Here is a 13,315-nt window from a genome sequence, read left to right on the forward strand (position 1 = left end):
ATAATTTATTCTGTCCTAAAACCATCCAGTTCCATATTGACAAGTTTAAACAGCCACACTCATGCAGGTGAATGCTGAATTCATGTTTACCTTCCACATGAGGTGGCCACAATGCTGAGAGTTTGGGATTTTCCTCTTTTTTTTTTTCTTTTCCCCATACTGAGATGAAAATAATGCTCCTTTTTCCCACCAGTTTTTCTGCTCTCTAGACTGAAACTGAAGTGTACAGAAGAGGAAACAGATGTGGTAGTGGAGCAGAAGATGGAGTGCTTGCAAGGACCAGTGGCAGGTTTAGAGGGGATGAATTCTGGCAAGGTCTGGCTTGTGCAGCAGTTGAGAGGTAACAGCTGGCTCTGGGGGTACCCAGGGTGGTGCTTGGTGCCCGGGGCACTGGCAGCTCCCTGGCTGGTTACTCAAGACAGCTGGGCCCCCAGAACAAGGGTGGCCAGGGCAGTGCATCCAAGATGTGCTGTGGGGAAACTGGGAACTGCTGAGGACATCTCCTTTAGAAAGGGAATCATTGAACAGCTCCGGAGTGCCCTGAAAGCTCCCTGTGAGAGAACTCTTGCAATAAAGGGAGGAAATGGTGCATTCTGCAGCTGAAAATGGACTCTGTGGTTTTGGTAATGGGGCTGGCTGCTTTTTTCTGCTTTTGAGAAGGAGCTGTGGTGTATTGAGAAGATATTTTGGAATAATAGCTAGAAATAATTTAGGGAGCTCTCTGCACTAAGTGCAAGGCAAGATTGTAAATTTAAATTGATTAATCTGTGTAATGGTTTGCATCATGTACAATTTACTGGATGTTCCTGCCTTTAAACCATTCTAGTGTTCAGCACACATTGCGATTTTCATGAGGCCCTGGCACAGGGTGCCCAGAGCAGCTGTGGCTGCCCCTGGATCCCTGGAAGTGTCCAAGGCCAGGCTGGACAGGGCTGGGAGCATCCTGGGGTAGTGGGAGGTGTCTGTGCCCATGGGATGAGCTTTAATGTCCCTTCCAACACAAACCATTGTGGAATTCTCTGATAGTGATCATTCCTGCACCTGCTTTTCAGGGCCAGAACTGCCCAATCCTCCAGCTAGATGTGCCCAGCTCTGCATCTGCTGTGTTCTTGGTGCTCATGCAGATAACCTTAATTAATCCCCTGCCATGAGGGTAAGAACAGGTTCAGCCTCTTGGCAGGCAGGGGGTGGCCATCTGTGCTCAGGGAATGAGATGATGGCTGCCTAGGGACTTCAGGAGAAAAATGTAGGTGCTTTTATGGTCACAGCCACTGGAAGGGTAAGAAAATGTACAGCCAGGTTTGTTCTGAGCCCTGTTCAAAATGCGTGAAAGCATAGCAGGGAGTTTTTGATTCCCAGCAAATCAAAGTTGGAGTTTTAGAAGTACTGAAGAAAATCAGCTTAAACTTCAAAACACTTGGAACATCCAGAGAAAATCAGATGTGAGAATGGCTGCTGCTTGTTTGAATATGCTGCCTGTGACATCAGATGATGCCAAATCATGGCATCTTGTAGCCAAACTTGGCTGGGAGGGAACAGTCTGTAGTGCTCCTCCAGGGGCTGTTGGCAGTGGTTTGTGGTAGTTTATTAAAAAAAATACCCATTCTATAATAGAAAAAAACTGAAATCAGATTATTTAAGAAATTAAAGTTATTATTTAAGAAGTTAAAGTGCTGTCATCTGCTGTGAGAAATAATTCTCACCAAGGATTTGAGAAAGTACTGGCACTTGGTTTCTGTGTTGGACCTTGGTGTTTGCTGTTTTCTCATGCTGGGAAAGTTTAATTCTCAACTACAAACCACTGATCAAATGACTCCACACCATTCCTTTGGACTTTCCTAAGGGGAATAGAGCAACAGCAACACAAAGAACAAACCCAGGCCCTCGAGAGAGCATCACCTGTTTTCAGTTTTATCATGCTTTTGGTCTGAGAAATAGAGAGTTTCATTGCACATAACCTGTTCCAATTAACGGCTCAGATCTTGATCATTCCTACAAAATTAATTTAAGCATATCCTTTTATTGGTCTGGATTAATTGTGCTACTTTTATCACAGATAATAATATGAGAAAGAGATGTATATGTAGTTTGTATTTCTAGGTCAGGAGCACATCAAGTTATTAAAATATCCTCTTGTCAATTGATAGCTATACATGTCTTTCAGCCATGTTCCTTAAAAGTAGGGTAATATGTACTTAACTAATTGCTATCATTATGAAGAGAAACAATGGCTGTGATGAGACTCTGCAGTGGTTTTTCCTGCAAGCTGAGCTCTGAGTCCTGGCTCTGCCAAGGCTGTTGCAGCAGGGGGAAGACGTGGGATTCACATTCTCTGAACCTGAGAGAAGCAGAGAAAAGAATGATCAAAACAATCCTTATCTCATTTGCTGCTCCTGTGTTTGTGCACAAGTAGAATGCATTATGGAAGATTGTTTACCTGAGATTTGGTAATTTTTTACCTGAGGGAAAATTTACCTGAGGGATTTGGTGATTAGATTCTGGTGTGAGTGTTTGGTTTTCTTGACCAATCTCTACAAGCTGTGTCCTGATGGTCAGGAGACCCTCACAAGATTTGGTTCAGTTCTTGCTTAGTTTCAGTTTAGATGTAGTAATATAGTATAAAATAGCATAGTATAATAAAGTAATTAATTGGCCCTCTGATACAATGGAGTGCTGCTCCATTCTCCCCTGAGGATCAGGCACTGCCTGCTTTTACTCCAGGAAGGGTTCTGTGTGCTGGGGAAGTGTAACTGGGGGCAGGTCTGCTGGATGGAAAATGTTTCCCTGCAGATGCACTCAGTATCTGCCTGCTCACAGATTTCACTCTACAAAATGATTCTGTGCTTCTCCTTCATGATAATCTCAGGTTTTGTCTTCTGGAGTAATTGCTGGGAGATGGAAGCATTTCCTTTTTACTTTATCTCGACCTTTTCTCACAGTAGGATTCCTTTTACATCTCTGACTTCAGATAGAAGTTATGAATTGGAAGCAATTAAATTTGGGTTTTTCAACTGCTTTCAAATACCTTCCCCAAGGAAACAGTGAAAGAATAAAATATTACAGAGCAATAGCAATAAATCTACGTTATTCTAAATCAGTGGGATATTAGTTGGTAACGCTGACTAAATCCCTTGAGGAGGAAAATGAACGTTTTGTGTTCTTACTTTAATCACACAGTTGGGATCCTAATGCAGAGCTAAGACTGGGTAATGCTTCCTGTTTCCTTCATCTCTCTGGTGGCAGAGCACCTAGAATGGCTTTTTTCAATTTTTAATGGAATTTGTGGCAGTCTGTTAATATGGATTTTTTTTCTCCTAAAATCAAGTGAGAAGGCAGGTGATGCTTTGGTCTTCTCCAGCATGAGACAGAGCTTGGGAACAAAGCTGCTGCTAAATCTGCTTTCTGCTATTACTGAATTCAGCAGATACAGGTGCAGCTCTTGGGTAAAATGTTGCATTCTAAAGCAAGATGTGTTCAGACCTGTTTGGAGAATTTCCTGGGAGATGTGTAAGCTTGGATGTGCTGAAGTGTGAAAGTGCTGTCGATTCTATTATCACAGAATGAAATGGGTGTTGGGGTGATTTGCTTGGGTATTTTCTCATGTCTCATACATTGCTTTATGAAACCCAGGTGAGTAGGTACATTATTTTTCCTTTAGTTTCTGCAGAAAAAGATATTCATTTTCAAAACTGGTTTTCTTTACAGCAATGCTTGTCACCTGTTTCAGATTCTGCGTGGTGCTGGGCTTGGCTTTGGTGAACCTGGTGAAGCCTGCTGAGCTCAGTCATCTCCTCCCAAAAGCTTGAAGAGGGCTGCATTCCAGTACTCCTCCTTTCACAACGTCCTAGCACCTGACAGGAGTGCAGAAGCTGCTAGTACCAGCAGGCAAAATTGTCCTGCCATACTTAGGTGCAGCTGCCAGTGATGCATTTCCTTATCTAGAGTTGTCTGATCAAAAAGGAAAAGCTGTAGCCAGGCTGGGCTGAAGCTGCCCCAGGCAGGGTTGCTCACGTTCAGCCTGTGTGGGTTTATGTTATCCCTGTCTTCTGTCTTTGTGCTTGGGGAGCTCTGCTCCCAAGCTTGCTGCTGGGCTCGGAGCTCCAGGGCTGGTTCCTGCAGAGGGTGAGTGTCCTGCTGGTGATGGCCATGGAGGAGGAGGGCCAGGATGTGATCCCTGGAGAGGCTGAGGGTGGTTCAGGAGGATCACTCTGGTGATCCTGTTGAAGGAGGAGGGTGGTTGTGGTGATCCTTGTGGAGCAGGAGAGCTGTTCTGGGGCTCCCTGCAGAGGATGAGAGCTGTTCTGGGGCTCCTCGTGGAGCAGGAGGGTCACTGTGGTGCTGTTAGCAGGAGTTTGGGCATCTGCTCCGTGTTCGTAAGGATGATGTGTCAGAACACTGTGATTCACCTGCCGTGGCTGGATCGAGGCAGCAGAGCCGCCCAAGGCAGCGGCTCTCTGGTGATGAGGTGTCACCTGTCCCGGTGTGACAGGGGCTCCTGTGACAGTGTGACAATGTGACACAGGCTCCTGTCCCGGTGTGACACAGGCTCCTGTCCCGGTGTGACGGTGTGACACAGGCTCCTGTCCCGCTGTGACAGTGTGACACGGGCTCCTGTCCCTGTGTCCCGGTGTGACACAGGCTCCTGTCCCGGTGTGACAATGTGACACAGGCTCCAGTCCCAGTGTGACACGGGTTCCTGTCCTGCTGTCTGTCCCCGGCGTGTGTCAGCGCCTGGCTCCCGCCGCCATGGCCGCAGCCGCGCGCTGGGGCCCCCTGCTGGGCACACGTGTCAGTGCACTTTGTTACGAAATGATGTCACGGGCTTCGGCCCATGACGCCAGCGTGACGTCAGCCCCGCCCCAGCCAATCAGCGCGGGGAAGGTTGGGATGATGACGTAAACTGCCCTAGCAACAGTCGGCGCGGCGCCGCCCAATCAGAAAATAGCTGTGGGCGGCCGTGAGCCAATGGGAGGCGGCGGAGGAGGACGGCGGCAGGAGGCAGGTCCCCTCGGGCTCCCTCCGATAAGATGGCGGCGGTGCTGGCGATGGCGGCGGCCGTGGCTTTGTCTGCGCCCAGCGCCTGAGCGCGGCCCCGGCCCGGGCGGCCGCTCCGCTCCGAGCAGCGGCGGCGGAGTCATGACCTCAGAGCCCGTGAGGTACGGCCGGGCCGGGCGGCTCGGCGGCGGCCGCGCGGGGTGGGGCGGGGCCGGGCCCGGCGCGGCGCAGCCTTGGCGGGACGGGCGGGAGGCGGGATGGCGGCGGGCGGGCAGCGCCGCGCTCGGCCCGGGCGGCGGGGCCGGGCCCGGCGCGGAGGGCGGGAGGGACGGCGCCGTGCGGCGGGAAGGCCCCGGGGGCGGCCCCCGCCCCACGTGCGAGCGCGGCGGGAGCTCCGCCGAGCCCCCGCCCTCGCCGCGCCGCTCCGGCCGCCTGACGCGGAACGGCGGCAACCGACGGGCGCCCGGGAAGTCGGGCTGGGAGAGGCGCCATGTCAAAGCGTTAATAAAGAGTTGTCTTTGTGCGCTTTCGGTTTTGTGCGAATGCCCGCGGCGCCCGCCCCGCGGTGCATCCGCCGCGAGCAAGCCGCGTGCCCGAGGCGCTGCCCGGCCCTGAGGGGCTTCCCTTCAGCCTGGCCCGCTCGTGTCTGTGTCTACAGCAAACCTCAGCGATGGAGACCTGCGTCTGCAGTGCTCCTCACTCTGGCTTTAGCGCTGAGCCTTGGGTAAAGTTTTTTTCTGGGGTCGTTTATGTGTGTCTCCACCTCCCGCCTTATTTTGAGTAGTTCATAGAAACTGTGTCATTTTAGACAAAAGTTGGAGGGATAGTGGTTTATTCCTCCTCTTTTGCATTGCTTGTTTCTGAAGCATTGACGTTTCCAATTAGGAATCTAGAAGAAAGAGGTTTTTGATGATTATCATCACTGTTGATGTTGCTCACATGCTGATGTAGGTCATGAGCGTTGCAAATACACATTATTTGGTGCATTACTTCCCAGCAGTTAGCAGTTTCTTCTGCGTGTGGGTTTTTTTCCTTATTTTGTAAGACAGAGATGGTCCATCTCTCATTCTTTCTCCTTCTCACTCCCACTTTCTCCCCTCTTCGTTCTTGAAGGGCTTTGACAGTTTAAACAACTCCTTTTGTTGGAGTGTTTGTTTTGTTGTGTAGACTGAAGTGCTAATTAAGGGGCTTTCTCCTTTTTCTTCTCCAGCCCTTGAAATCAAGCACAGAGTTTTATTTTTGTAGAACAGAAAGCTCTGAGTTTGCAGTCACCATTGGTATTTTATATTCTGAAAAACGCTCTTTCATTTGGACCTCTTTGCTTTTTGTTTTATTGTGATTGTCATATTTTGTTCCCTGCTGTCCATAGTCTTGTTTGGTTTCTTTTGAACCACTTGTTCCTGGTCTGTAATATAAAGGGTTTGTACTTAACCCTTTCCATATTGCTGTGTTGTTATTAGTGCCACAATTCGTGTTACTGGCAAGGGGCTGCTGTGGAGGAAGAGGATACAGAAGCTCACACATTTTCCATGTAATTCTTAGATTACCTGCAGAGAGGATGGGATTATTTCAGATTATTGGTGATTTTGCAGATCAAAAAGCATGGACAGAGTAGATCTGAGATTGTGTGCAGTCTTTGGGTGGGATGTGCCCACAGAGGGAGCAGCCCTGTGACCAACTGCTTTTAAGTACTTGGGCGTAACAATTTTTTGATGCTCCAAACTTTCCTTCTGTTCATGAGCTCGGTTCTCATTCAGTTTAAATGTTTGTTACAATTCCCATCCCGTGCAGAGCTCATCTGGAGCAGTTGGTAGCTCACAGGATCTGTGCCAGGAGCTGGACATGGCACTGGACATTGCATGGCCTTTGCCTTGTTGTCCTGTCCAGTTCTTCTTAAAATTGGAGGTGGAGAGAAGGAAATGAAGAAGAAAAACACACCCTGTCTTCCTCTTCTGTTCCCATTTCCCACAAGTGCTGCTGGCTGTCAGCTGCCTGTGTTTGTGTCACTTCACCCTCTGCAGTTTGTCCATGTCACAGGTGTGCAGAAATAAAGGACTGGGGCATTGCGCTTACACTTCCTGGGAAGATGTGCAAAAAACTGAATTTGGATGGAAAAACTATTCCCAGCACTGGTGGAAGATTCATTTACAGTGTTTCAGAGGAAAGTCATCAATCCATACTAGTCTGCTCCCAGAGAGGTTTTAAACTTTTGTTACAAGAATACTTTTATTTCATGCTAAGATCCTAGGAGTCTTCCATGTTCCAAATGAGAAAATTAGAATTATGAAAACTGGACTAACCTCCTAAGAAGCTTTTTTCAAGTGCTGCCTCTGTAAATAATTATAAAGATGCTTCAATAATTTTTGCCCCCAAAACATCATTTTTTTTCCTTATCCTTTCCTTTTCAAGGGGAGGAGTCTTTGTTGTGGTGACCTAGCCTGTCCTTTCCAGTTCATACATTGTACAACATAAGCACAGCAATAGGAAAAGAAAGCAAGTTTTGAATTTCCCTCACTTGAACTATCTGTAGTCAATGAATCTACTTTGTTTTTTTCAAGTTGGCAAAATAGGTTTTGTTCTTGCTTTTTTTTTTTAATCCAGACTTTTAACCTCACATTGTGCTGTTGGTCACTTGGTTTTAAAGTTTTTATTAAATTGTCTGCATTTTTGAGTCAGTTGAATGTCTTTGTTCTGAGTGATATTGCAGGGTTGTTTGAGGTGTGTTACTTGATGCCACAATGATATAATTGGAAGTAAGTCAACACCAATCTTCTGTATTCCCTAAAGGGACAGTGAAAGTCCTCTGTCTTCCACGCTGTTCTGGAATGGGCATAGGCAGATTCTTCAGCTCCTCCTGAAGAAGAGCAAAACTGTGTCATCCTCAGTGCCAGCTGTGCCCCAGAACCAGTATCTGCAGCACTTAAATGAAGTTCTCTGGGAGAGGAACTTACTGCAGAGACTTTGTTATTTCTGGTTTTGTACAGTGCTGTCTGTTAGGGCTTTGCAAACTTTGTATAGAGTCTTTATAGGGCTTAACTGAAGCATCTTAATTTTCTAGGAAACAGTTTGGTGCGTCAGAGGGGTGTGTAATACAAATTCTGCAACAGGGTGACCTTAACGTTGTGGGGATTTGAAATTCTCCATTTTCTGTTACAGACTAACTCCTTGTACCCTCTGCTTGAAGGGTGGAAAAGAGACTTGCTTTTTATGTGCCTATACCTCACCAAAAGAAAATATCAAAGTAATGCTAAAATGTGCTGTGTTCATCATAAAAACAAATGCCTGCACCCTGTGACCACGTACATTTTAAACTGGATTACCAGAAGTGTCTTTTGTGAAGGGAAGGCCTAAGGATAGTGCTGAACCTCATGAAATCACATTTTGTATCTCTGGAGCTCAGCTTGTGCCTGCAGGTGATTTGGAGACATGAATGAGTTCAGGGATGGGTCAGGGGCAGGTTATTCCCTTGGAGTGGCAGCAGGAGAAAGAAGAAATTGTAGAAATTCAGTGGCAAATATAATGGAAGGTTTATGCTGACTTTAAAAGAGGTGTCGTGTCCTGATTTATTTACTAAAGGAGGAGCATAAAGCTTTCACAGTCTGTGATGAAATGTAGTTGTCACTCAGGGTGGGGGATGGATTGATTTGTGTTAGTTGTTTTTTATTTGGGTTTGGTTTTTTTGTTAGAAAAGGAGTGAAACCTTGAAAAAATCAAGAATTTGATGACACAGGTTGCTGACCAATGTCAGCTGTAGTGCCATTGAAGCAGTTTATTTGCAAGTCCAAAAGCTGCATAGTAGTAGAAATTTCTGAGTGGGCCCAACTGTAGGTTTTAATAGCTTCAGCCTAGAAGCTTTGCTGGGCAAATGCATCTGTCATATAAAGCAAGACTGAAATATAGGGAATAAATTTGGGACTGAGATGCCTTTTTTCTTGTAAAATGAAAACCTGTGCTTGGGAGAGTTGAAGGGCCAGGCTTTGACTCTCAGCAGGGTTGGTGCTGAAGGAGATTTCTTTGGGAACCTGTGATCAGCTCCAGGGAGCAGGAGGCAAATGAAGCAAAGGCATTTTTGGAGTTAGGGGTCCCTGACACTCTTGGTTGTGGGGCCCCTTCCCTTCCCTTCCCTTCCCTTCCCTTCCCTTCCCTTCCCTTCCCTTCCCTTCCCTTCCCTTCCCTTCCCTTCCCTTCCCTTCCCTTCCCTTCCCTTCCCTTCCCTTCCCTTCCCTTCCCTTCCCTTCCCTTCCCTTCCCTTCCCTTCCCTTCCCTTCCCTTCCCTTCCCTTCCCTTCCCTTCCCTTCCCTTCCCTTCCCTTCCCTTCCCTTCCCTTCCCTTCCCTTCCCTTCCCTTCCCTTCCCTTCCCTTCCCTTCCCTTCCCTTCCCTTCCCTTCCCTTCCCTTCCCTTCCCTTCCCTTCCCTTCCCTTCCCTTCCCTTCCCTTCCCTTCCCTTCCCTTCCCTTCCCTTCCCTTCCCTTCCCTTCCCTTCCCTTCCCTTCCCTTCCCTTCCCTTCCCTTCCCTTCCCTTCCCTTCCCTTCCCTTCCCTTCCCTTCCCTTCCCTTCCCTTCCCTTCCCTTCCCTTCCCTTCCCTTCCCTTCCCTTCCCTTCCCTTCCCTTCCCTTCCCTTCCCTTCCCTTCCCTTCCCTGTGTGCACTTCACATGATTTGTGTCTCATAAGGGTGAAAATGTTGTGTTTAGGTTTTCAAGTGGCAGCTTCAATCTTTCTCAGCTTGCAGGGTATTTCACCATTGAAGTTACACTTCAGTGTGGCATTGAAACCAATCTAACAGTGAGATTGTTTGTCTTACTTTTGCCTTGTGGATTTGTGATGATGTGGCTTGTTTGGGTTTTTTTTAAGATCTCATTAAAGAAACAAGTTATAAACAAAGGGATTTTTTTTCACTTCTTAGTGAATGAAGTGTGATAACTCACACCACGTGAACAGAAAGAAATTGTGTAAGCTTTCTTGAACAGAATAAAGGGTCTCTTAGTGACTTTGAACTGTTGCTTTCTCATTCCCCTTGTGTGTCTGGAGGAAGATAATTCTGTTTACTTGTCTGAACCTGTTATGCTGTATTTAAGCTCCAAAATTACTTCATCCACATCATGGAGTGTCTTCAACTGCACCAGGTATCACTTGATTAAGCCCCTGTGGATTAAAAGTCAGTTCTAAACAAAGTAAAAAAGTGAATGTGTGTTAACAAAGCGTTAGGTGCAGAATCTCTGATGAAGTGCTGGATGCCTCCATCTCTTTTCAGCCAGAGCTTTAGTGTTCGGGTATTTTCTGATCTATCTGATCCAGTCAGTTTTCTTGTGTTGGGAGGAATTGTACCACACTGAAGTGCTTTGCTGTGAAATAGTAAAACCCAGGCAGCTCACCCAGAAAGATTGTGGGGCCTCCAGCTGTGTCACTTGGAACCTGGCTGCACATTGTCCTGTTCCTGCCTCTGCTTGTGCTGAGGCTGGGCCAGGGGATCTGCAGAGGGCCCTGGGGTGGGGAGGAGGAGGAAGGAGAGGACTGAGTGTGGATGGCATCAGGAGTGTGCAGGGTGTGAGGGTGTGTGTCCTTGGGCAGCACAGCTGCTTCATGTCAGCACAGCCACACTGTGGGAATCCCCAGTGTAAAACCTCACTTGGTCTGGCAGAATTGGTGTATCAGTGTAAGTAAGGTCCAAAATGTGAATGTGATCTAGGACTTAGAGTGTCATGTTGCTTTTGCCTGCAGAAAACCATTGTTGAGTTAAAAAACAAACACTGGGATGAAGTGCTCTGTTTCCCCACCATTCTAAAATCATATTTTACTTGTTCAAGTAATATAATGGAAGGCTGATTTTATTTCCTGGTTTTATATTTTTTCTGACAGAAGTAGGTTTCTTAGGACCTGGCAGGTAAAATGCCAAACACACCAAAAATGGTGTGTTCACTCAATTTTTTAAATTGGGATAAGAAAATAAAACAACTCCTACTGGACATTTTTTCCTCTTTCACTCTTTCCCACAGCTTTAAGCTATTTCATTCATGTGTGTTCAGCCACAATATTGACATGTTTTATGTGAAACAGCAGTGTTGGCTCTGCCCTTGTAGCTGAACTCTTTGAATTGGACTAATTCTAACCCTTTTCCTTCTCATCAGGAAAAACTTTTATGAAGATTAGCAGGTGACAGAATACTGGCCTGATTATATCAAGGCTTCAGAGTAGTCTCTCTTCTCACCATCCTAAATAAAATACTGAGAGTTTTGCTGTGGGTTGTTGGATTTCTGCTGTTCACACAGGGATACAGTCTGAAGCAGAGGATGGCAGTCTACAGACCAGCAGTTTAAAAGTACATCTGGTTTTATTTTTCTTTTAATTATTTTTCCTAAGGATTGTTTAATATTGTCTGCTTAATAGTTCTGCAGTGTTTCAGTTTCAAAAGTGAAAAATGGCTGAGACTTAATCTGAAGCAACTGTAAACATGAATTAAAAAACTTGTGCCTTGAACTATTTGAAAAGTTTAAACATAAAAAAATCTTAGACAAGTGTTGAATTTAAGGAAGACTTATGGTTAAAAAAACCATCTTTGTCAACACTGAGATAGTTAAAAGCTGGAGAGGCTCCTGAAAGTGGCTCCTGTGCCACTTTCAGGAGCCACTGAAATGAGGGCTCCTTGTTTAGAGGGACACTTGTTTAGAGTAGTAGTTGGTAGGTGTTTGTTTAAAGAAAATGCAGCTTTCAAATGACTGTCCCAGTTATTGTCAACATCTGGAACATTCTCCACTTCCACTTTTAAAGTGTCTTAGGAAAGCAAATAGAAACTGAATGCAAGAACGAGGTTTTCAGTGCAGTTCCAGAGGATAGTCCAGTGTGTCCTGGGTTTGCTGCTGAAGTGGTCAGTGCTGCTCCTTCCATTGCCCTGGTTATGAATTTTTATCACCTCACCTGCCTTCAGAAGAAACATGATCATGTGAACGTGTGGCAAGTTGGATCCAAGTGAAAACTGCTTGTTAAAATTTTATTTGTGCAAGGTGATGTGATTTGCTTTGGGGAAGCACAGTCATCAGCTGGCACAGGGGGTGAGGTCGTGGTGGGTTCCCACTGTGTCACTGCCCCTCCTCAGCTGGGCAGGGGAGGGAGAGGACAGTGAAAAGTTCAGGTTGAGATGAGGACAGGGACATCACCCAGCAAGTGCCATCATGGGTAAAACAGATTCTGCTTGGGGAAATCAGCTTAATTTATTGCCAATCAAATCGGAGTACGGTAATGACAAATAAATCCCCAATGTTAAAATACCTTCTTCCCATCCCTTCCTTTCTCCCAGGTTGAACTTTACTTTATTGTCTGCCTCCTCCTGGTGAGCAGTGCAGGGAGTGGGGTCCCTCCATGGGAGATGGTTCTCCATGGACTTCTCCCATGTGGGCCCTTCCCATGGGCTGCAGCTCTTCCTGAGCTGCTCCAGCGTGGGCCTTTCCCATCCCACGGGGCTCAGGAAGGGCTGCTCCAGCAGAGGTTCCTGTGGGCTCCCAGCCTCCTTTGGGCATCACCCTGAGCAGGTGTGGGGTCCTCCTGGTGCCTTGAGAGGCTCCTAGAACAGAGGCTGGACAGTGCTAAAGGAATAAATAGGGATTTATTAAAAGGCCTTCACAGGATTCACCTTGGGAGTGCAGGAGCCCGGCTGAGGCTGCACCCAAGCTGGATGAGGGTCACGAGTTCTCACACTTTTATAAGTTTTGGTCCATTTCCATGTTGGGGTTAATTGTCCAATTCCAGCTCCAGGTTGTGCAGTCCCATCCTCCCAGTTTGCTCTCCTCAATTCCCTGCTGTTTGCACTTTTTGGGCTGAAGCTGCAGTGGTGTCCTTGGTTCTGGGGCTGGAAAAGGATTGTTTTGTGTGCCTGAGCTGTGAGGAGAGCTTGCTGACACTTCATGAAGTTCAGAGTTATACACCAATGCAGGAAAATATGAAAGCAGAAATTTAAGGCATCACTCCATGGGCTGCAGCTGGGTCTGTGCTCTCCTGTGGGCCCCCAGGGACTCGGGTGGATCTCTCCTCTGACCCTGATGTTCCTTCTCCCCTGGCCTCTCCCTGCAGGGTTGTTGCTGTCACACACTTGCTCCTCTGTCCCAGCTGCTGTTTTGCAGCAGGTTTTTCCCTTCCCACATACATAACCCCAGAGCACAACGGGCACTGCTGATGGGCTCAGCCCTGGCCAGCAGCGCGTCCCTCCTGGAGCAGGCTGGTGTTGGCTCAGCTGGACATGGGGGAAGCTTTTGGCATCTCTGCACAGAAGTTTGAAACCCCTGTAGCCCCCACTACCAAAACCTGGCCAAACCAACCCTGGTTCAGGT

General features: G+C 47.1%; 1 protein-coding gene across 3 annotated transcripts in view; it reads left to right on the forward strand.

Moving 5' to 3' along the window:
• The first annotated feature begins 4,950 nt into the window (after positions 1-4,950).
• Positions 4,951-13,315, forward strand: part of ATRX (ATRX chromatin remodeler) — a 64,569-nt gene continuing 56,204 nt past the window's right edge. For 2 of the 3 annotated variants that reach the window (XM_064427190.1, XM_064427192.1), the window contains exon 1: positions 4,951-5,156. In XM_064427190.1, coding sequence (XP_064283260.1) covers positions 4,966-5,156 — 191 coding nt within the window. In that variant the 5' untranslated portion in view covers positions 4,951-4,965. Of the gene's footprint in view, positions 5,157-5,522; positions 5,720-13,315 lie in introns of those variants that run through there. The other variant, XM_064427191.1, reaches the window with a different exon arrangement.

This window comes from Passer domesticus, chromosome 7 (genome assembly GCF_036417665.1).
Source record: "Passer domesticus isolate bPasDom1 chromosome 7, bPasDom1.hap1, whole genome shotgun sequence".
Lineage (NCBI taxonomy): Eukaryota > Metazoa > Chordata > Aves > Passeriformes > Passeridae > Passer > Passer domesticus.